Source organism: Mycteria americana, chromosome 19 (genome assembly GCF_035582795.1).
Source record: "Mycteria americana isolate JAX WOST 10 ecotype Jacksonville Zoo and Gardens chromosome 19, USCA_MyAme_1.0, whole genome shotgun sequence".
NCBI lineage: Eukaryota > Metazoa > Chordata > Aves > Ciconiiformes > Ciconiidae > Mycteria > Mycteria americana.
Window position 1 is genome coordinate 7,069,075 of NC_134383.1, and position 22,049 is coordinate 7,091,123.

The 22,049-nt window shown below is 42.0% G+C and overlaps 1 protein-coding gene across 11 annotated transcripts in view; it reads left to right on the plus strand.

The window, feature by feature from the left end:
• The window catches only part of ARHGAP32 (Rho GTPase activating protein 32), a 263,478-nt gene that overhangs the window by 156,151 nt on the left and 85,278 nt on the right, over positions 1–22,049 (plus strand). For 9 of the 11 annotated variants that reach the window (XM_075521301.1, XM_075521303.1, XM_075521293.1 and 6 more), the window contains 2 exons: positions 2,797–2,883; positions 21,007–21,144. In XM_075521301.1, the coding sequence (XP_075377416.1) occupies positions 2,797–2,883; positions 21,007–21,144 (225 nt within the window). The remainder of the gene's footprint in view (positions 1–2,796; positions 2,884–21,006; positions 21,145–22,049) is intronic. The other 2 variants (XM_075521295.1, XM_075521304.1) reach the window with 1 other exon arrangement.

The following is a 22,049-nucleotide window of genomic DNA, read 5'->3' on the forward strand; positions in this document are numbered from 1 at the left end:
GTCTGTCCCACGTTGTGTTGCACAGAATCAGGACTAGAATATGTTTAGGGAGCTGCTGCATTTATACAGGCATTTTCATTGCCTGGCTGCTGGCTTTTCAGGTAAACAGAGTCTGCTGGAGTGAAGGGGAGCCTGCAGTGATGTCCTTTGGCGCTGATATACTTAAGGGAGGCAAGGCCTGAAATTTCTTTGTGGGGTGATAGAGTAGGTGTATGTACCCTCAGTAAGCACAGGGGAGATTAAAGGATGGAAACTTTTCTTTGGGAGTAGGAAACCCACGTTTAATTGAACTGGAGCTCCTTGGTACCTGACAAACGTGGAAAATACCTCCAGCCATGTATTAGCTTTCCTTTACTGCATGCTTTGTTATTTTGGGGTTTTTTGACTGTTAGTTTCAAAACTTAGTAGCACTTTAAATATGAAATTTGATAGCAAAGAATGATGATAAAGTGAGGGGGAACATGCAAAGCAGAAATAAATAACGGTCATATTTAATCACATTAATTGGCAGCAGGCTACACGCTGTTATGCACACAGAAAAGTCACTCTTACAGATCTTTAAAATAGGCTCTTGCTGGAGTGCAGGTTTTTTTAGTGGAATTAAGCTCACCATGTGAAAGATCCTCCGCAGCAGTTAGAAAGATTTATCTCTGGGACTGCATGGCACACCAACCTTATGAGGATGTGAGCGTGCGTAAAAATCTTTCAAGTTCTCACTGGAAAGCTTTACAGAGGAAAGCTTGCTTTGAAGGGGGAATTTATAGGTGGAATCAGAGGCTGTCCAGAAGCCGAAAAAGAAGTGTGTGCTGAGAAAGTGGTACTGGAGAAGCTGCAACAGTGGCCGAGGGAAACATTTCATGGGTTTTCTAGAGAGGTGGTGTATGATGGAGTAAAGATAGTATCCAAATGGAAGTGACGCTGAGTGGATTTCATCTTCAAGAGCTTGCACAGTGTTTTAAGGCTTTCTGTGTCCTTCTCGTTACATAAAGAGCAGCCTCAGCGAAAGGCTCTTAGATGTCCCCAGTTAAGTACGTTTTTTTTTAAACTCCTCTACGCTGTTAGGCAACAGTGAAGACCGAAAGTGCAAGTTTGATTTCTGTTACAAATCCTTTGATGGAAAATTTGTATTTGCTCACCAAAAAGGACTGCCACAAAGCAGGGGAAAGTTTTATTTGCATAACCAGCAAGAGAGAGTGGTGAGCATTTGCACGCGCTCTCTCTCTTCCTCTAAATAGATTTAATGCTGTAAAAATATAATAAGTTATGGAAATCCAAAGACTTTCTTTGGTCCAGAAATCTTTTTAATTATCTGCAATCCTGTATAGAACCATCAGAAAAGAAATTAGTATTCAGGAAGTTATGTCTGGTGAAGGAGGAGTGCTGAATTTGTGTGCTCTGCAGCTTCCTTAGAAAGAGGAGCTACCTAATGGCAAAATGCAAAGTTAAATTCACTCTGGGTATCGGTGGTCATTTATACGTAGGTGAATTTTGCCTTACATCTCCCTCTTTCTCAGGAGGTACGTGCCTTTAATCACGTGGTTCTGATTTTCTCTTGCTTACTTTCATGAAAATACAGCGATTTGTGATTTTTCTCCTCACTTATGTTTATTTCTGCTTTCATTTGTTGTTGGGTTTTTTTGGTCTTAGCTAATTATGATTTTTCTACAGACTTAATTTTTTATGTACACATTTTCCAAGAGAGAAAGCGTTGTTCCAAAAGACCTTTGTGTAAAAAGTCCTGGACTCTTCTTCAGCGCTTTCTATTTTTAAGCAGGCGTCATTTCTGCTTAAGAAAGAAAGCAAATAACTCTCCTGGCTGGTACGGCAGTGCTTTCACTGTACAATTTAGTGTCCATCGTACAAGGAGTAAGGGTAGCAATGATGGCTGTGTGTGTGCAGAGAGGTTGAGATACCTCATCCTGTTCCGTGCACCTTTAAGGGAGTGTTTCATGGTTTTCTATTCCAGGGGCTCTGCACAGGGCAAGGATCTCTTTTTCTTTTATAAAACAACTTTTTGGAAGATAGTTCCTTTTTTTATTTGTTTTGCAAACATTCTTAATTTGCTTATGATCACTTTCTAATTTCTGTTTTCAGAGAAGAGCACTAAATGTAAGCCGTTTTAAGTATAGGATATCAAGACTAGTGGGAGTAGCAGGACTAGTAGTAGGACTAGTCAAGGCGCTCGGTACATGTACAGGAGTGACACGGTTAAATCTCTCCTCACTGCTCTGAAAAAAGCACATCGTGATGTTGTATTTAATGACTCTGTATGTGATGAATGGTGCCATAAAGCTCTCTGTTGTGGTGAATTGCTTGACAACACTGAAATTAGGAGATATACTTTATTATCTAATGTCTGCCTGAACACATAAAATAAAAAATGAATAAAACTGAGGGGGGAATCAGTGTTATCTGATACATGAATATTTATAGAGATATTTTCAGTGAACAATTAATTTTGCAGACTTCTAAGCTAGAGGATTAATCCCTGGCTTGAACAGTTTGCCTTCCTATGATTGTTTTATTTTTGAACCATATTTTTATTTTTAAACTGTCAGGTGAGATGCTAAAATCCAATGGCATTTGAGGGTCTGTGTGAGCCATGAATGCTGAATATTTTCTGTCTGACGACTCCAGACGGACAAGCACTTCCCTGATTCCCCGATACTCAGCATGTCTTGGAGCAAGTCGATGTGAATGTTGTGCTTCATGCATTATTACATGCCTGGCTTAGCCCTGCTCACTGACCTGGTCTTTCTCTCTCCCTCTTTTCTCCACCCCCTCCCCTTGGTGTAGCTTTCGCTCCCGGAGGAACAGAATGAAGTAACGAGAAACGGCTGTGAATCCAAGGAACTGGTCTATCTTGTACAGATCTCTTGTCAGGTAAATGCCACGTTTTCTCCCCCCACCTCGTTTTGCAGACTGTATTGCATTATGTTTGGCAACACAGCCTCGTAATATTTGGATACGACACTTTTCTGCGGCATGCGTGGTTTTTCCACTTCTTCACTAGCTCAGTCCTCGAAAGGATGCTGTCTGTGGTACTGCGACCGGCTAATTTTAAGAAAAGAAAAGGAGCATCGAGGGGAGAAAAGGAGTCTGTTAAGCAAATAATCCTCGCTACAGTTTGTGCAGAGCTGCACCATGATTAGCCTAGAGACACAAGCGTGCATGCTTACACTATGCATACGTACGCCTGTCGGTTGTGGGGGGAGTGCGCATCGACACACGGACACACCAGCTACGTAAACAGAGGAAGTACATGAGGGAGACTGCCGGCCAGTATTTTTGTTGATCAAGGCGTGCTGCTGGCAGCCAGGAGATGGGGGATTCTTGATCTGTTCCCAGTTATGTCTGCGGACATCTGGTATGAAATTCTTTCCCTGCCTCTGCTACTGTGGTATCAAAATGATTTGGGCAGATAAATCTGCCGCTTTGTACCACCGATTCCCTGTCTGCTAATACGGGGACAGTGACTTTGTAAAATGCTACATAATAGGTTATCGTATTTTAATGTGTTGAATGAAATTGTTGTTTGTAGGAGACATATTGCATTGACAAATTCAATTGAGAGTTAATCCCTGCATTTGGTCATTTTTCTGGTCTTAACCTAGCAGTTCTTTTCATGATTCATCTCGGCACTTCTTGTCGTCCATCTTATCAATTTATGCTGAACATTAATGGGAATCGCTGTGGTGTCTGTCTTTCTTTTTAAAGCTCTTTATGTGATTCTGCTGACATTTCTCGGGTGCTAAAAGGAAGCATACGGAACAGGCACACCTGTGTTGCCTCCACGTGAATTGTGTGGGGTAGGGACGCATTTGCTGTCGGATTGTACCAGCATAGGGGCGTTAATGCACACAGAGACAGGTTGTGAATTTGCAGTGTACTCGCTCTTCTGCCCTGACTCTGTGTGCACGCTGGTGTAGCGTGTTCAGAGCGAGCTGAGGAGCAAAGCATCCTGCTCTGTTTTGAAGGTGGAGCTTGGCACAAGCTGAGCTACAGCAGTGTAGTTAGTGTAACAGAAACACCCAGAATAATTCCTCTCTGTTGTCAGCTCTTAACGGTGCAAGTACACACATGCACAATGGACATATACATGTATATATAAATAGTGCTCTTGGGAGAGGGAAGAGAGGCTGGAAGTGAACATCTCTTAAAACTGCCTGTGTTTGGGCATTTTGCTAGTACTGTTCTAACCCAGCTGTAGCCAGTTTCATACAAAATACTCACTTTTCAGAAAAGCAATCCAAGCTAACAAGCAGCACTGCAAAATTTAATGGTGGACACATGTCTGTGTCCCAGCCGAGAGCAGTACAGTGACGGAGAGTGAGATTTTTCAGGGGACTTGAGGAAATTGGAATTTCAATACGTTTTGAGTCCTCACGTTTGGGACTGCATTTCCAGTGCTTAATGCAGAGGTGAACCTTGTATTCTTCCCTATTTCAGGTGGGCCTATAGAAATGCCAATATTTTATAGAACAGTTTTTCTCTAACCCTGAAGCATACCACTTCTGATCTTTCTACCTACCTTACTGCCATCTCTAAAGATCAACAGGACACCTTCGGGTATAATTGTGTCCTTAAACCCTGCAGAATATGTTCGTGCAGGAGCAAGCCCCAGAAGTGGCAAATAGGCAGTGCATAGCGTGCAAGGCCATGATGGTGCACTGATCAAAGCGAGCCCAGCTGTCCAGCACCTTGTCTGACACTTCTGTCAGCCTCTCGGATGCTTTGCAGGGATGCTTCTGAGAATACAGTGCAGAGGTTTGATTTGCGTGGGGACAATGTGGTGAATTCTGTGCCCTGGCTGAAGGAAGATGCTACAGCAAGACTTAACTGAGCTGCTGTCCAGTAGATCCAGAGGCTGTGAACCATGCCCAACTGCTGAGAAGTTCTGTTACCTTCTTTTTCAGTTACTAAACTAAAATGAAAGCACTGGGAGACGGCCTTATCACTTTAAAGCATAGGCATAGAACCAGTCACCTTTTCCTCCCCCCCCCCCCCTTTTTTTTTTTAAGTAATCCTTCTAGCTAGCTAGAATTGCTCCCCACCCCAATCTGTGATTCACCTCTCGCGTGTTAGTCTATGTCCCTGTCTCTCAAATACTTACAAAGCTGAGAAACTTGTGGCATCTGGATTCAATGAACAGAAAGGCATGGAAGGAGCTGCATAGCTGAGCATCATCATTTCTACCGTGGAGATACTTCACCCCTGACATCTCATGGCCTCTCCTAATGTCCAGGGAAAGATTCCATTCTGTCACGCGTTGGATACCAGCGGTGTCTGGATGGGTTTGGCTCCACATTAGAATTGAATGGGAGGTGTGAAATAGCGCATGGAATGATAGCGCAGCGGGGAGAGATTTTGGCAGGATGCATCTGTATCGGGCCAAAATATTGAAGAAGGGCGAAAAAAAGCCTGTAAAACAAATTTCACTTTGCTCGCCTTTTGGATATGCTACTAGGCTTAGTGTTTAGCCTACTGCAGCAGCTTGCGAAAATCTCCTTGATTTCTCAGATGGACACAGAGGCAACGAAGTCTGCTAATTAAGCCTAAACCCATATAAATGTAAAAGCTTTAAGGTATTTGTGATTTATTGCAAAAACAGGTAGCAGGGGGAAGAGCAAGGGCATTTGGCCATCCTGGCAATTTTAGATTATGGACCTTAGAGAAGTAAGCTAAAAACCTAGCTTTGGGGTTGAATGCATTGTACTGCTGTGCCTTGCCTGGTTTGGACTGTGCAGATACAATCTGTGTGTTGTGTGGTCCATAAAAAGACATTTATTTTGTCATTTCACTCTGTAGCAGACAACAAAACCAAAGCTTTTGAACATTAGACTTTTAAAACTTCCAGCTCAGTCTTAGCTGTGTTTGGCAGACTGCGGTTCGGCATTTACACTAAGGAAATTCTATCCCGCTCTTTCCCATCTGTAAGTATAATTTTAGTGGTGTAAAGAGAATTATTGTTTGATGCCTGTTTTGCAAAAGCTTCCCAGATAAGGTTTGAAAAAAATTTTTTTGGAGTTGTATTTGTGACACATTGCTGCAAGACAGCTTGTGAAATACAAGCTTTGTGTGAGGTTCAGAGGGGGGTTTTTTCAGTCTCTATTCAGCTCTTCTTCTACTTAGAGACCTCAAAAAATTAATCCAGTTTATTAGCTCTTAAGAAGAAGTGGGAAGATATAGAGAGCTGTTCCAAGTGTTTCTGATAGCTTTCCAAGTGGAAAGATAGGATTCTTCTTTTGATTTCTTTGAACAAACTTAAACATGAAAACTAGCAAATGACAAAGGTAGGGTTTTAAATCTTATTGGAAAGAGCTGATGATGGGGGGGGTTGGGTTTGTTTTGTTTTTTAGAGCAACGTAGGTGGATTTTCCTCTTTTCCAAGTAAGATTGCACTGTTTAACTTTCACTCATTTCTAGAAGATTGCTTTCTGGACACGTACAGTTACTGCTGTTGCAAGATTGCTATTATTAAAACAAATGTAAACAAAATCCCTTTCTATGGTAAAAGAAGGGACGGATGGATGGATGGAAAGAAGCCTTTTTTAAACAATCAACAAATGCTTGAAATCTGAGGAAAGATTTTTGGGAAAAGGAATAATGTTTTGAGTTTGCACTTTCCCAGAGTGCAGACAGTATGCCACGTGCATTTTTGCTAGGGAGGAAAACGTCTCTCAGGAATGTTAGAGGCTGTTTTTTGTGTAGGAAACAGAGAAGGAGAAAATCCTGGGAGGGGTGGTGTGAGGACTGTAGCTGTGAACCTCTGAACTCTGTAGACAGTAATTGCAATTAACAGTAAGCGTGGTCCTTCAAGGACCGCAGGGAATGTCCGAGGCCTTTACGAGTTTATGCTGTACCTGTAGGCTGTGAAGGTCTATTGACAGCGTTTGCAATCCTTGCTAAGTTCCGCGGGGATAAGCAAAGAATTTACAAGGTCTGCAACACATTTAAAAGGGGTTACTATGTGTGCTGAGAGTAAATCAAGAGAAGTAAGAGCCTGCAAAAAGGTTGAAAGAGGCTAATCCATCCAGCGTGTCTTGTCAAGTTGTAAAGCAGGCTGAAAATACGCCTTTTTAATGTTTTTGGATTTGTTTGTGTGACATTACAGCAGCAACTACCTGCATATGTATTTAAGTATTACAACGTAAGAATGGCCAATCTAAGCTTTTGTTCTGAAAAAGGAAAGAAAAATAAAAAGCATGCAGTACTAATTACATTGTGAGATTTGCAGTATTTCAACGCTTCAAACGTAATTTTTTGTGAAATTTTGAATGGCAAGGAAAGAACAAGAGACTGGCTGTGAAAATGTTGGAGTTCTAAGGGAGACCTTAAACTCTAGCCGTCTCTTGTGGTTTTTAGTGTTCATTTTCGTTATCACAGGTAGATTGTTGAAACAGAAGTGACAGGCAGTAGAAACCAGAAATGACAGACCCTGCAAGCATGACTGATTTTTAAAAAAATCTTAGGACTAGATCTCATGATAGTCCCTTAAACACGGACTGACTGTTGTGATCTCAGAACAGAGCCGCACTACCTTGTCCGCTTCCTGCTCTTCATGGGATAAAGCCAACGTCCTGCAAAGGAAGGCTCTTTCTGCTGCAACTTAGGTAGATTTCTAAGGCTATTCTCAAAGCAGGAAGGCTCTCGTGGTCCAAGCATGAGTTGTCTCCATTTTTCTGCTCACATTTGCAGACCCCACACTGGCAGTAAGTTGAGCCACGAGGCTTTGTTGTACAGGATGCACGGTACTTTGCCCTGTTCCTGCTTTTTTGTTCAAGGCAACCATTGCCTGTCTGTGCTGTGTTCATTTTGATTGATAGAATAAGGTCTCTGATGTACTAGATGAAGGCATTTACGCAAATCTGTGCCACTTGTATCTCCCAGCTCTGCCTCGCAGGAGATTCGAGCTTGGCATCTTCTGTTTCAAGAACAGTGTTTGCAAAACTCTGAAGGCAACCCTATCCAGCGCTCCATGGCTGGAAGCGTGGTTGCAATAATAAGTGCTTCAAGGGCAGTGGTGAGAATGCCAGGAAAAAATGGGATCCAAGTAGGAAGAACAGACAGGGCTCCCCATCCTGGGTGGTTTGTGGGGAGAGGAGAGTGGAATATATTTTCACAGAAGCAAATGTCTTACTCAGACTACTAGCGTCTAAAGTATGGTTTGCTGGTGCTGTCTGCCTGTGATAGTCCATACTAAAAACCGCAAATTGCTTGCAGTAGGACTTTTGAGTCAAACATTCAAAAACCTTTTGTATGATTGTTTTTTGTCTTAAAGGCTTGTTCTTTAATATGTCAATAGTTTGGTCTTGTGTGATTGAAGCTCAAACACCTAGAGAACAGTTACTGAGTAAGTGCTACTAACATTCTTCCTTGTGAAAAGCTACAGTTCTTTAAACAGGTGACTCTAAGGGCTAAATTCTAACACATATATATACTTGTGTGTGGTTTATATACCTATAAAAAAGAGGAAAGCTGGTCTCATCTTTGTTAATGGGATATATCTATGTGGAGCATCTGAGCTGGATCCTACCCAATGCAAAATCTGTTTTCAGAATATGTGTTAACCTGCTTCTCCTTTCTTAACATAGAATTTTCTGCCTTTGTTATTTAAAGAAGATTTTGCTAAACAAGAGCAGTTACTGTGTCCTTTTATTGAATCATAAATTCAGATAAAGTTTCACATTATGCCTATTGCAGTCTGGCTGCAGTCTCCTGCCCCTGCCTCTTCCACCTGAGGTCTAGTATCCATGTAGCTGCTGGATGAGTCCTACCAAGCATGAAAACCAAATCCACCCCATGGGTGGTGGAATACTTCAGTGGTGGTGGCAGCTAAACTGAAGCAGGTGTAAAATGAACATGCACTGGACTGCAAGGGTACGCTCTGATTTCACAGCATGCTAGCTGCCTTGTACAAACTGCGTATAGGGACCCCTCGGTATGTCTTAAAGCTTTGTCTGCTCAGAAAGGCTCAGGAAAGTTACTCTGGTTTAAACTGCATTAAAATGCTGGTCACCGTCATGGCCTTTCCCCCCTAGCTTGTTTTCTGTACTTCTTTTCTGACACTTGGTACCGCTTGCCTGAAGATGACTGCCACAAAATGCCTAGAGAAATGTAACTTCCACCAACAAGTTTGCCCATGAAAGTTAGGTACCTCGCATGTTTGCAAGTGTTTGAAAATCCCTGTGGTGCTACTGGATATTTATTTGTAAGTCCCTCAAAACTTTTTAAAACCTGACCATAGGCCTTTATGGATTGAATATTTTTAGCCTATCCTTCCAGATGTTCACCAATGTTGGAACCTCTATCCTAAGCATTTCTCGAGTGAGGAGGGCTGTTTTACGTTAGTCAAAAGAAAGCAACTAAAAGCCTTGTTTCCACAATGCTAATCCATCACTTGATCTTCTGTGCTTGAATGGTTGCTCTTAGGTCATATACTACATGCCTTCTGCTCTCAACAGCGATAAATAAAAATGAAGTGACACTAGTAATGTGGATTAATAAAGAATGTATGAAGCTGGCAAGCAGCCTGACAAATGCTGTTGGGCTGTGTTCAGCTCAGGCGATGCCAAAGCGCTGCCAAGGTGTAGCGTCTTTGAAAAACTTGGGTCTGCTCCAGGCTTTTTGAAAGTAAACTAGCATCTGTAGGCAAGAGAGAAGGTATTGAATTGCATTAGAAGCCTTTAAGAACTGCATAATTAACATCTATTACTCTGTAGCTCTTATCATAAGGATAAGATTCATTCATTAATGAGGATAATAATCATTAAGGACAAGGATACGACTGACTGTTTTCTGGAGCTTTGCCGCAGAACGCTGATTTGGGTAGGGCAGCACTCAACATCAAACAGGATTAACACTGTCGTGTGCTGTGTCCTTTCCCTTTTTTAAAAGCATATTGCACCGTGCCCTCTGTTCATCATGGGGTTTGTATGTAGCTCTGTGATCGTTAATTCTCACATGTTTGGACATGTAACAATGGAAGTAGCAGTTTTGACGTAAAGAGGATTTTTGTCCTGTTGTCTTTGCTACCTTCTATTCCAAAGCGTACGATCAGGCAGTCGGTGGCATGTCTGCACCGGGATCTAGGAGATGCAGCAGCAGGAAGATTTCCAAGAGTTGTGCCATTTGCTTGCTTTGGCCGTTTGCAGTGTATTTGTGCTCTTTGGGACTATGCAATGGAAGTACAGAAGTTAGCTGTTGTCTTCTGTGCTGCGCAGGAGGATGTAATGAATCCAGGAGCAGCGTTGCACTGACCTACAGCGGCATTGGTGTGTCATCGGGGCTCTGGGGTTTCATTGCCCAGCTGATGGGACTTGTCCTTCACTGCATTCCCAGACACAGAGCAGATCCAGTACTCTTGTGGTTAAATCTATCCACTGGTAACAAGAGATGAAAAATGACTGGAGCTCTCAAACTTTGGTATTTCATTCCTCCGTTCATGGCGCTCTGATTTTTTCTCTATTTAAATATGTATTGTGAAGGAAAGGGGGTCAGCATGGTCCTTTCTTGTTCTTGACTCTGGATGCTTGAGACGCACTAACAGGGTTCTATCCATGCATGGATTTTGAATGGAATGATTTATTTCTTGAGCGACACTGCAGAGAGAAATGCTGTCATGGAACTGCTTGTGCTAACGCACATTCCTTCAGCAGGTGCAAACTGAGGTGCATTGCAAGCTGCCCCCTCAGTGTACCAAAGATAGGGGCTTGCTGTGCTCTGTGTTCATGGCTTCAACTATAAACTCTAGTGAAGGAACCGTCTGTGAGGTTATTTGAGGGTGGTTTTTACTGGGGAAAGAGAGTATCCGAAAATGATCACCACAAGTTAGCAGCCTACCAGTTCATCAGACTTGCATCGGGCTGAGCTGCTGTGCAGTTATTTGTGAAAGGGAATGGTGAGTGATATATGGCAACAGCCGCTTTCATGTGCGCTTCAGATGTTTTTCTGTGATGGAAACCTACCAGCTGAAGTGAGTGGTCAGTGTAGTCCAGGTCTAGGAAGGGATAATGAGCAAGAGGGAAAATTATTTCTCAGAATAAAATGCAATATCACATGAATATGCTGCCATGAAAGTTTTTTTAAGCAACAGAAGCTTTCACAATTATATGGTAGTTTGTTAATGTCGTGTCCTTTGGGCATTTTGCCTTCAGAAAGCAAGCTCTGAATTAGAGAGATCAATCTTCTCGTATCCAAATTGTATTCTACTTAGCTCTGAAGCAAAAGTGAAAATCACTGTTGAAATCTAAGAGGACAGGATAGTGATTATGGTTTCTTTCTGTAAGTGATGCATTTTGGCAGGGCTTCTGATTGTCATGTGGGGCTTTGCAGACAAGGCTGGGCCCGGCCACAAATTGAAGAGGACAGTTGGCTTTATTCTGAAGAGACATTGAATCCTGCCCCATAACTAAGCAAGTGTAAATGCATTACAGAGGAGCAGTTTGTCTACAATTTTACTTGTTTTACAACTTCTCCAAGAGCTGGGCTTGGTTCAAATCCAAAATAAGAGGAGGACTGTGGTGGATGTTCCTGTTTTTCTTAGCTGCCTTGATGTTTATTCCTTATAGAGAAGTTTAACACGCACGCATTTGTAATAGCAATATTAGGGTGCCTGTTTACTTGGGACAGTTGACAGCCCTTTGGGACAGATAGTCCAAAGCGGTTTCATCCAGCGTCATCCTCTGCAGGCTGCAAAGTTACTTTGATCAACAAGTAATGTTAGGTGGCTAAGCAACCATCAGGAGGAAGACAAGGTGCGCAGTTACGGTGCCTCAAACATGAAGGACTTGCATGTAGATAAAGTTCATAGGCTTTGGAAGAGCATCTACACTTCCAAACAACAGATTCGTTGGACATAAAATGTAGGACAAGCAGATTAGTAAAGAAGAAAAAGAAAAGGCACTCTCAAGGCACAGAAACTACAGCAAAATAAATAGGACGTGTGTAAAGATGCTTTAGCAGTATATAAAAAATGTGTCATTTTCATTGTTTGTAGCAAATTTTTAAAGTCCCTGAGCGAAGTGGCAAAACTCTCAATTTGGAAAGTTTTCAAAGGTTCTGTCCTACCAGTTGCACTGAGTGCACCTTGTTTAGTTGAACTCTGATATTCTAAAGAAAATTTGTAATTGAGTTGATCTGGTAATAAGAACACTGAAGTGTTAAATGCCGTTGTCTTCCTCAACGACTAGCGGCTTCCTCAACAACTAGAGGTGCTTTGCCCAGCTGGATTTATAACTGACTGTATATTAAACTAAAAATAAGTTTTGTTTTTGAGGAACTGGTGACAGAATTCTCAGGGGGAACATGATTAAGCTTGTTTCTTAAATCTTTGTATTCTTTGGGGCTTTCCTAGAGTTGCAGAGCAGGTTTGTGCCCCAGGTTTGCTCAAAGCCATCAAGCAGGCGTTTCTCGTCACCATGTGTTGTGTAACCTGTGATAAACTGACCTAGTTCAGCCAACGCCGAGGTCCCAACTGCTTGACCAAGATTTACACTTGAAGTGTGAAACAACTCAGAATCAGTTCATCGTAGACCTGCTGTGAATTCCTGAGTTCTCCGCTTCCTTGGCAGGGGCTGGTAGCCTCCAAACTTCAAAAGCTGCGAATGTGCAGACAGGCTGTGGGATGTAGACATTGAGAATAATCGCAAACCGGTATCGGTAGAGACTGTGGAGCAAGTTTGCAGTCAAGGGCTTGGGCTTTGACAGATAAGAAGGAACTGACTTGCAGTTTTTCTAATGATGCATTTTTTTAAGTGATTTGTGGTTCTAAAATACCGTATTTACTTCAAACTTTGTGGTTTACCTTTTTAAAAGACACCATTAGGGATAGTAGATATTAAAGACCGCCTGTCTTAAATGTTTCATCTCCTGGGTCTTGGCACCACTTTTCAGTGTTTCTTCTTAAAACTGATGCATGCAGCTGCCAAAAAAGCAGCTATTTTTCCATTTTGGCTACAGCTCCAGCTTTGTTAACAAAACTTCTCCAAAGCTGCTTCTGTTTCTTGTGCTTTCTAAATAACGTTCCACCCTTCTGCCCCCTTCCCTTGAGTTTTGGTCGGCTACATCTTTGACATACCTGCTTGCATAGCTTTTTCCTTGAAACGTTCATGTCTTTTCTCTCTGTAACCCTACCCAGAGGAGCAGGAGTAGGCAGAGATGTTCCCTCTGACAGCCTCTGATAAATTTGGGGGGGTGCAAGGGGCACGGACTGCCGGAGCGGCCAAGCTCCCACGTGTCCTTGGGAAAGAGCATCTCCGACTGCTGCTCTTGGAGGCAGAGTACGGGGATAGGTGGGCCGCTGGCCTGGCCCAGCAGGGCATTTCTTATCATCTGAGTGATATTTTATCAAATAACATCAAACATATATCTAACAAATCCTGATAACATTTTTTGCTTCATTCTGGGGTGTCAAGATAAATGGGTTTGTAAGGGAAGCAGTGTCAGATACAGCATTATTTAATTTATTTCATTTAAATTTATTTAATTTTAATTTATTTAATTTCTTCCGTGCTTCTAAGTTTCAGTTATTTTGTAAATGGTGTGATCGATGTGTGTCCTGGTGTGTAGCAACTGTAACTGGGGTTATGGGGTTTTTTTCCAAAGTTTCTTGGTTTTGGACCTACAAAATCTTTTCTTCCTGGCAATTAGTTTGAACAAAAACATGCTTATGTGCTTTGGTCACTTGGGGGGGAAAAAAAAAAAGAAGAAAAAAATCAGCTGTTTGCTTCAGTGATGTGCCCAAGAAATGAGACTTAGGAAAACTGAGATCTGTATCTGCCTAAGCTGCTGTTGCTGCAGCTAACCTCAGGCAAGTCATTTGGAAAGTTAGTTTTGTTTTGCTTTACTAACCTCAGGCAAGTAATTTTCAAAGGGTTTTTTTGTCTGGTTTGTTTGAAAGGATAGTGGTGCTTGCTTACTGTGATGAAACATTGTTTCTTCTCTGTGGTTAAGCGCTGAGTAGATGAGAGCACATTTGGGGCACAGGCTGAAGAGGGTGTTGTATTTAAATATGTTCAACGTCCATATAATCATTAATAAATACATATGCATTCACTCACTGCCTCGCTACCTGTAGGATGGTAGAATTTTAGTTCCCGTTACTTAGCAGTTGGTCTGCTAGTGGCTTTGAAGTATTTCCTTTGTGGCTGTAAGCTCATGTTGGGTTATTACTTTAATTTTCTGAAGTGTAGAAAAGCAGTCCCCCATGCTGTGGCCGCCCTCCCCTTCACCCCTGTGTCTCTCTGTGACCTGTTGCTCTTAGGGTATAATTCTACTAGAGAGATGATTGATACTGAATTGTTTAAATTATAACATGTCAGGAGAGCAGGGAATTTCATTCACGTGTTGAGAGTTGTAAATCCTGTTTCAAGTTCATTAGGTGTCTGCCTGCTTGCCGTTCAGAAATAGGCTTTCTTGTGGGGGGAAGGATGTTGTTACGATTTCAAATGCCGTACACTTGGTACGCTTGTGTTAGGTCGTCTTAATGTGCTCTTATTTCTCTGTACCTGTGCAAAACCAATTGCCACCAAAGCCTGAGCCAAATATTTCCCTGCTGTCTGGATGCTTCTGGCGAAGCTGCTCTTCTGAGTGATGGGGAAACCACTGGAAGGTCATGGCTTATTTCAGCTTAGCACTCAGAAAGCTGCATATACTTGATCGTGGTGACTTGCCAAAATTGGTCAGAACAAGCAGGAATAATACTGCTGTCATTCAGGCCAGGTCCTGGGCAGCCTTGCATTCCCACGAGTGTTTTTAGTGTTCCTATCTGTAATTGGAATCAGGGAGCACAAGGAAGTATAATTTTTAGAGGAGAAGAGCTGCGGTGGTTTCCATTAAAATATCTTTTTTCCTGCTGATTGCAATTAATTGATAATAAACTGATAATTAATGCTGAAAGAGATTAACTTCTTGTGTGGAATAAGGCTGTTAAGGATTCACCACATAAATATACTAAACTTTCTCTTCTGCCCTGCGGTCTGCCCCACGTACGCTCCCTTCACCTTGTGAGAGTTGGTCTCTCGTGTGTCCATTTCCTGTCATTCCAGGCGGAGCTCAGAAGTTTTCATGTTTCCATCATTTTCACCTTATTTAAAGCTGCCTCTTCCCCATATTTTATTTTCTTCTAAACATATGTGCAGCTGCTTGACAGCGGAATGGGTATCATGCTGCAAGCTGTGGCTGCTATCTTCTAAGCCAGGTCAACTCCAGAAGTGGACAGACGTCTCCTTGATGTGGCTGTTACTGTGCCGGGCGCTCATCTGTGCACTGCCCAGCTCTGCCAGCTGAAAGGGTCATGGGAGCAAGTGCTAATGTTTGATAAGTAAAATGTATGCATTCATCAATGGGGTTAAGCTACTGCAAATGTCTGCCAGCTTTAGGAAGAGCCATAATGTCAGCGTTCCCTGCCCTGTGGTGTGGGGAGGGAAGGAGTAAAGTCCTGTTGACAGGTAATACCAGGAGCAATGAAAGCGAGCATCCGTCCGTGGCCTCAAGGTGAGGCCTGGAAGCGTGCTAGCCAAAAAGCCTTACACTGCTGAGCGCACGCTTTCATGCAGAAATAAAGTAGCTTTATGTTGCCTTAGTGCAAACTCCCTTTAAGTTTTAAAGATTTATAATTTCCTTCAAGTTATAATAATACACCAGAAGTCATAAAATCATCCAGGACATTTTGATAAACAGACTTAAGCTTAGATAAAGCCACCTATGGCACCAGCTAAAACCACTTCCTGGGTAAACTCTTAAGTGATGGATTTTATCAGTCTTGTTGTCTGTTTTGACTAAATTTCTAAGCCATTTTCCAGTGTGACTTGTAATAGAGAAAGGGCTAAAGGGTCATGCTGGAATAACATACAGAACACAAGACCCAGACAGCTGTAAAAGTCACCCACATGGCAGAGTTAAACTCTACTGGTGGATGCTGGCATTTTTCCAGCTATTTAATACACGGTGTTTTCTTACTATAGGGTCAAACTGCAGTGCCTTTTGCCGTATACTTTCATCTCATTTTCTGGTCTCGATCTCCATGTGGACTGGTAAAGTTCATGAGAGCATCCATGTGATTTCTCTCAGGAAATAAGCATTTGAACCAGAAAAGAAAGGTCTGTCCCTGGCTTAAGATAAATAAATCTTAGGTGCTACAGAGAAAACATACTCAGACCGTGGGACGGGAAAGTTGTGCGTGCTGGAACTCAATAGTACCGTGTCTGGCTTGAAGAGGCATTGATGGACAAAAAGGAGTCCTATCTGCACAGCTGTAGACAGATTCAGCTGGAAGCATAGTCTTTTACAAAGTGGGGAGAGGAGATCTGTAAATCTTTATTATAAAAACTGAGGCCAGTTTTTAAACTTGTGCATATCTGTTTTCTAACTGAATTGTATCACAAATATTGACACAGATGAACCTATCTGCTTCTCGTGTGTTAGCTGGATGCCTCAAATTAAGCCATTGACAAGAGGGGAAGAATTGCTTCTTGCCAGATCCCAAGTGAAAACAGTTAAGTCCACATAAAAATATTCCTGTATGGAACTGGCCTTGAGCTTATGGGAGCCCCTCTCAGAAATGAGTCAGGTTTTCGTACTGGTCAGTTGAAGGGCATGAGAGATGATGGATCAAAGGTGGTGGGGGTTTTTAACTATGAGAATGAAAATGCCAAGGGTGTTTTAAAATACCCTCCTCTTAAATTTGCTTTCCCCAGTCCAACAGTAACCAAGCGGTACTGCAGTATGCGATGTCTTTCTGTTAGTAATGAAACGAACCATCGCTGAGCTGCCACTGTCATGCTGTGCGTTGGGCTTGGGAAGGAAGGGAGCAGGGAACGAGACTGCTGCTCACTCGGAGGATCACCAAAGGAGCTGTGCTTACGGGAGTACGTAAACTTCTCCTGCCTATGGCTGCCTGTCATCCTCCTTGGGCCGTTTGACCAGCAGAGCTAAAAATATTGCTTGTGGAGCTGGGGTTCTGAATCCTTGTCCCTCTGAATCTTGTCTTGTGCGATGTGAAGCCTGGCTAGCTTTTTATGATCTGCAATCTCTTGGTGTAATGGTTTTGCTAATGGAAGGTTCAAATCTCTGGCTCAGTGGAAATTAAATCATCAGTTCGGTAATCGCTGATCATTTTTTTTTTAGCATGACATTTCTTCTTGCTTTGATAATAGGAAAAAAATAAGCAGCTCTGTGCAGCGTGCTGAAATCTCACCAGTCTTTCATCATACATTTAATCCTACACAGCATGCAAGAGTAAGGGAGAACAGATCAAACTGTAATAAGAGTAGGAATGAGCCCAGATTTTCCATTTTGTGAGGAGATCCATAATTGTCATGATGCTTTTCATTGTGAACATTTCTGTAAAATGAAATTCAAAAAAATATTTTGATTTTGTTCAAGAGGGATTTTTTTTTTTTTTAAGTCAGTGGTCAATTTTTCCTTTTAAAGATCGTGAAACTGTGTTATGGCATTATTGAAATCTTCATTTGAGACTTGATTTTTTATTTTTATGAAATTTGTCATACCCAGGTTTGTAATTGAAGATCTGAATCTGGGAAGTCACTTGACTGTGTGCTTAACTTCACCTCTATTCTTATGTCCCGTTGACATTAATGGGATTTAAGCATGTGCTTCTCTAAATCAGGACCATCAATAATTAAAGAATAGAAAATTAATTATTGAATTGGAAAATTAGAGGGTGATCAAAAATGTATTTAAGCAACAATTTCTGGAAATTATTAAGAATGTGAAGAAGGCATCTTTGCCTTATGGATATTATGTGCCCGAAGCACCAGTGGTGTTTAGCTTTGCTATAAAACACAGTGGACAACATGAGACCAACTTAACAGTCACTTACTTGTTTCTACTATTTTATTAACCTCTAAATTAAAAAAAGAACCCTTTTGCAAAACCCTTTTGGCACTTCAGGATTTGCAGGAAATGGGAGGAAGATGTACAATTTTTATATTGATATAGCGAAACGTTGTATCTTTGATACTGCATGAGGTCACTGTTGTTTCTGCTGCTTTGGCTGTGCAACTGTGGGAGTCTAGCTGAGAGAATTTAGACATTACTTTCTTGTGATTTGTACTGGAGATCTGAGGGGAAGCACTAAATGTTGTCCAGTTCCTTCCTCGATTGCTGCAATGATTCTTTCCTGTAAAGTTAATTGCACCCCTTGTAAATATGGCTGTCTTATTTTTGCTTAAAAATTTGTCACTCAGGCTCCACATCTGCAAAAGCTTGGCTTAGTACAACTTTTAGAACAACCTAAAGCATGTATGCTTTTTGAATTTAGTTATAGCAGACTTAAAACTGTAGGGTATTAGGAAATACTCACATTTAGGGTGTTGGGATAACTTTCTCCTGGGTGGAAATTTGTATTCTTGCTCCTGAAACTGCCTTCTGTAGCAACACATCATATGCACAGTCATTCTGAACGTGATTGAAGAACGGGCAGCCCCGTTCCCACAAGTATCCTGCAATCCTTTTGCACCAAGAGCCTGAAATCCGGGGCTGCGATCGCAGGCGTTGGGCTGACTTACCTAGGAATGGTGATAGTGGGTCTGGCCTCCAGGCGTGCGCACCAGCCCTCTTAAGGAGGTTGCTGCTGCTTCCGCAGGGATAGCTTGGCTGGTTGCTTAGCAGCTGCCGAACTGCTGCAGTTTTAAGGTACGGGAGCGGTGGTTCTGGGTTACCTTTCTGCACCGCGCTCGGCCTGTGCCGCCTCGGTGCTTGCTCCACGAGTTGTTGTGCAGCGCAGGAAGAACCTCCCAGAGAGACGGTGGGGCAAGAAGCACCGCTGCTGTCGTGAGGTAAGCTGTCCCGCCTCATTAATCAACTTCCTTGCTAGCTATTAGTAGCCTCGTTACTGTGATCGTGTAGAATGGGTTTCATCAGAAGCCAAGAGACCGCTGTCCGTATGGTCCGTTCTCCACAGCTGATCCTGCACACCCTGTCGCATGGACCAGTAGTTTGCTGACCCCAACTACTCCTCTCTTGTAAATTTAACTCTTACTGTCTTAATTCATGATAAAAAGAGACTGCAAATCTACAGTCCAACATTTAAATGTAAAATATCATAGAATTCATGACAGATTTATGATCATTTGACAGATAGGTTTGTTATTTGCGTGGGTAGTGTACGAGATCGTATTGAAATGTCCTGTTAAGTGCAGTGGGCAGAAGCAAATAAAAGATTGCAGCGATTTCTCGGTCTGTTGTTTCTTACATTGGTGACTAAACCTTGCTCAGCTGAAGGTCATACTGGCAACTTACCGAGACAGCAAGAACCACTTAATTGCAAAAGACGGAGAAATTGGAAAGGCTGTCATCTTTTTGAAGATAATTAGACTTGCACTCCTGTTTTTGTTTTTCTCCTTTAGACAAAAAGTAAAATGATATAACTTAGGGAAATTACAAAGCATTTATGTCCTGTGTAGATACCCTCTTTGTAGGCTTGTGAAATATGGGCGATTTCTTGCGACGTGAAAGCAGAGTTTATGTACACTGTCTGGAGTTGTCTTAAATAAATTTAACAGAAAATAGCTAGTACGCCGGATTATATGTTTTACGTTTACAATTGCCTTGCAAGCTTTGGATATTAAGAGAAAAATGATGCTTATAACTACTGATAAACAAATAAATATAGCAGAATTGTGTTTGGGAAGTCGGAGTAGGCCATGCTTTTTTGTAGCCCAGGTGGAGAGGGCATCAGGTCCAGAACTCCACCAGGTGTAGTACGGCAGATCTGGGATCACGCTTTACAGCTACTTTCCCCGTGGAAAACTGGAACGATGCCGTGTCCCCTCTTATACCACGCATTTCCCTGCTTTCTGTACTGGTTGCCAGGCATCCCTTTGTCGCTTTTAATCCTTGGCCCTGCCTTGGAGTGGCCGCGTAACCTGGAGCAATCTAATTCCTTCCTCTGGCATCTTCTTCTGTGTCCTTGCGCCGCTAGCATTGCTATGCCGTAGGAGCACCTGGACTTGTACGGCGTGACTAACATCTCTTGCGTGCTTTGTTGTTTTTCTCATCCTTTCCCTAGGAAGACAGCTGCCTGTGGAGTGTGAAGCAGAGTGTGTAATGCTGATAGAGATTTTTTTTTTTCTTTTTAAATATGGCCGTACTGTTGGTTTTAGGAAAGAAAGACTGAAAAAGCTCTTTGCGCTTGAAATAGAAGTTGGGGAAGCTTTGTGGAGGTCCATGGTCACTCAGTCAGTGTCCGCATCTGTAAAACAGGAATAGTCTCATTTTAGGGGCTGCATGGGAGTGCTGAGAGGATTAATGACTGTTCATGAAGTGCTTTGACCTGTAAACTGCTGCATTATTACAAGATTTTTTTATTGATCATAATAGGCCATGAAGCATTTAGAAGTAGTCATTAGCTATTAAAAGCTTCACAAAGCAAATTATGCTGTGCTGCTGTGGTTCCTTCCTTGTCCCCTGAAGCAGTATGTATCTTGTCAATATTTTAATTGGGGAAATGATACGCACTCAGGAGTAACTCTTCAGCTAGTGTTTTTCATCAAGGATTGGGTTTTTTTAATTCAGCTGAAGATTTGCCTGGGGCGTCTGACAGAAATTTTGCAAGCTTCAATTCTGCCTTCAGATCCCTGATTGTATATTCTTCTATCTATGTAGAATCTAATTTCACGCTATTTATACAACCATTTTGTAATTTACCTTTGTGCAAAGACACCTTGTGTATGAAAATGCTACAAAATCCTTGTAAGCCAGGTGGAAGTTAAAAGATTTGGATAGGCCTCATAATGCTGGGCCACATCCAAACCCACGGTTAAATAATTAAACCAGGAACACTAACAGCTGGTTTGAGCATGAATGGCTGTCTACAAATTAAAACATGAAAATACTACTAAGGCACTTTCATCACTTTGAAATGTTTTGAGAAGAAAGACGGCCAGATCTGTCTGCTACTTCTGCACAAATTTTCATTTTCTTCATCTAACCCGACTTGGTGAGGAGCTTATAAAAGTGTGATTCTCTTTGCTCTTTATGCAGGGGAGGAGCTGGATCGTGAAGCGGAGTTATGAAGATTTCAGAGTACTGGATAAGCATCTTCACCTATGTATTTATGACCGGCGCTTCTCCCAGCTCTCAGAGCTTCCCCGCTCCGATGCCCTGAAGGACAGTCCGGAGGTAAATTACCAGCTCTGTAAACATGTAAAGCACAGTCACCAAAGGGGCTGGAAGGTATTTTCAAGTATGTATTTTCAACAAGGCGGTTTTAATGTGGCCTGGGTTAGATTTGGAAATTGATTACTGGTAATAAGACCACTATGTCTTTTCTACCCTTAATTTCAATGATCCAAAGGGAAATGCCCTGCAAATTCATATGAATTAATGTGCTGCTAAATGTGGAATGGTTATTGAGAGTGTCAAGTTAGTACCTGTGAGTTCCTTAGATAAGAATTTTGTTATGTCTTTGGAAACTTTTTCAGTGATATGGGTATTTCCTGACTTAATGTTAGCAACTTAACATTCCTAGGAGCTCATGCTGTTCTAGGGCTGCAGCACTGCAAGAGTAATACTATTTGAAATGCTAGACTTATATTTATAACCTGAAAATTACTGAAGCTGTTTTTTAAGAGCATTTGCATTAGTGCATTATTTAAATGCTCTTTAAAAAGCTTACAGAGTGGCTTTTTTCCTAAATGAATAAGAGGTATTTTTTACTTCTTGACTTACTGTCTTCTCCTGGAATATGGGAGCTGGCATTCCTTCAGCTTTTTGCCTGCTGATAATTTAGAGATTTATTCATGTCCAAAATAATCTTCTGAAAAGTAGCAGGTGCATCTTGACTGCATCATTTTAGAAGATGTGGAGAGGGAGGCAATGTAATGCGTGGCCACAGAGGTTATCTGGGCCAGTAGAGCATAACAGAACTGTTCGGCCTCAGTCTGTCTGTGGGAAGAGCATGTATCACGCTGACGGACGGTGCCCCTTGCTTCATTTCACAGGTCACTTATCTCTGGGACCTGTAGTTGTATGTTTGCCCCCTACCATCGAGCACAAGTACGGAAAAATCTTGACATGCTGTGTCG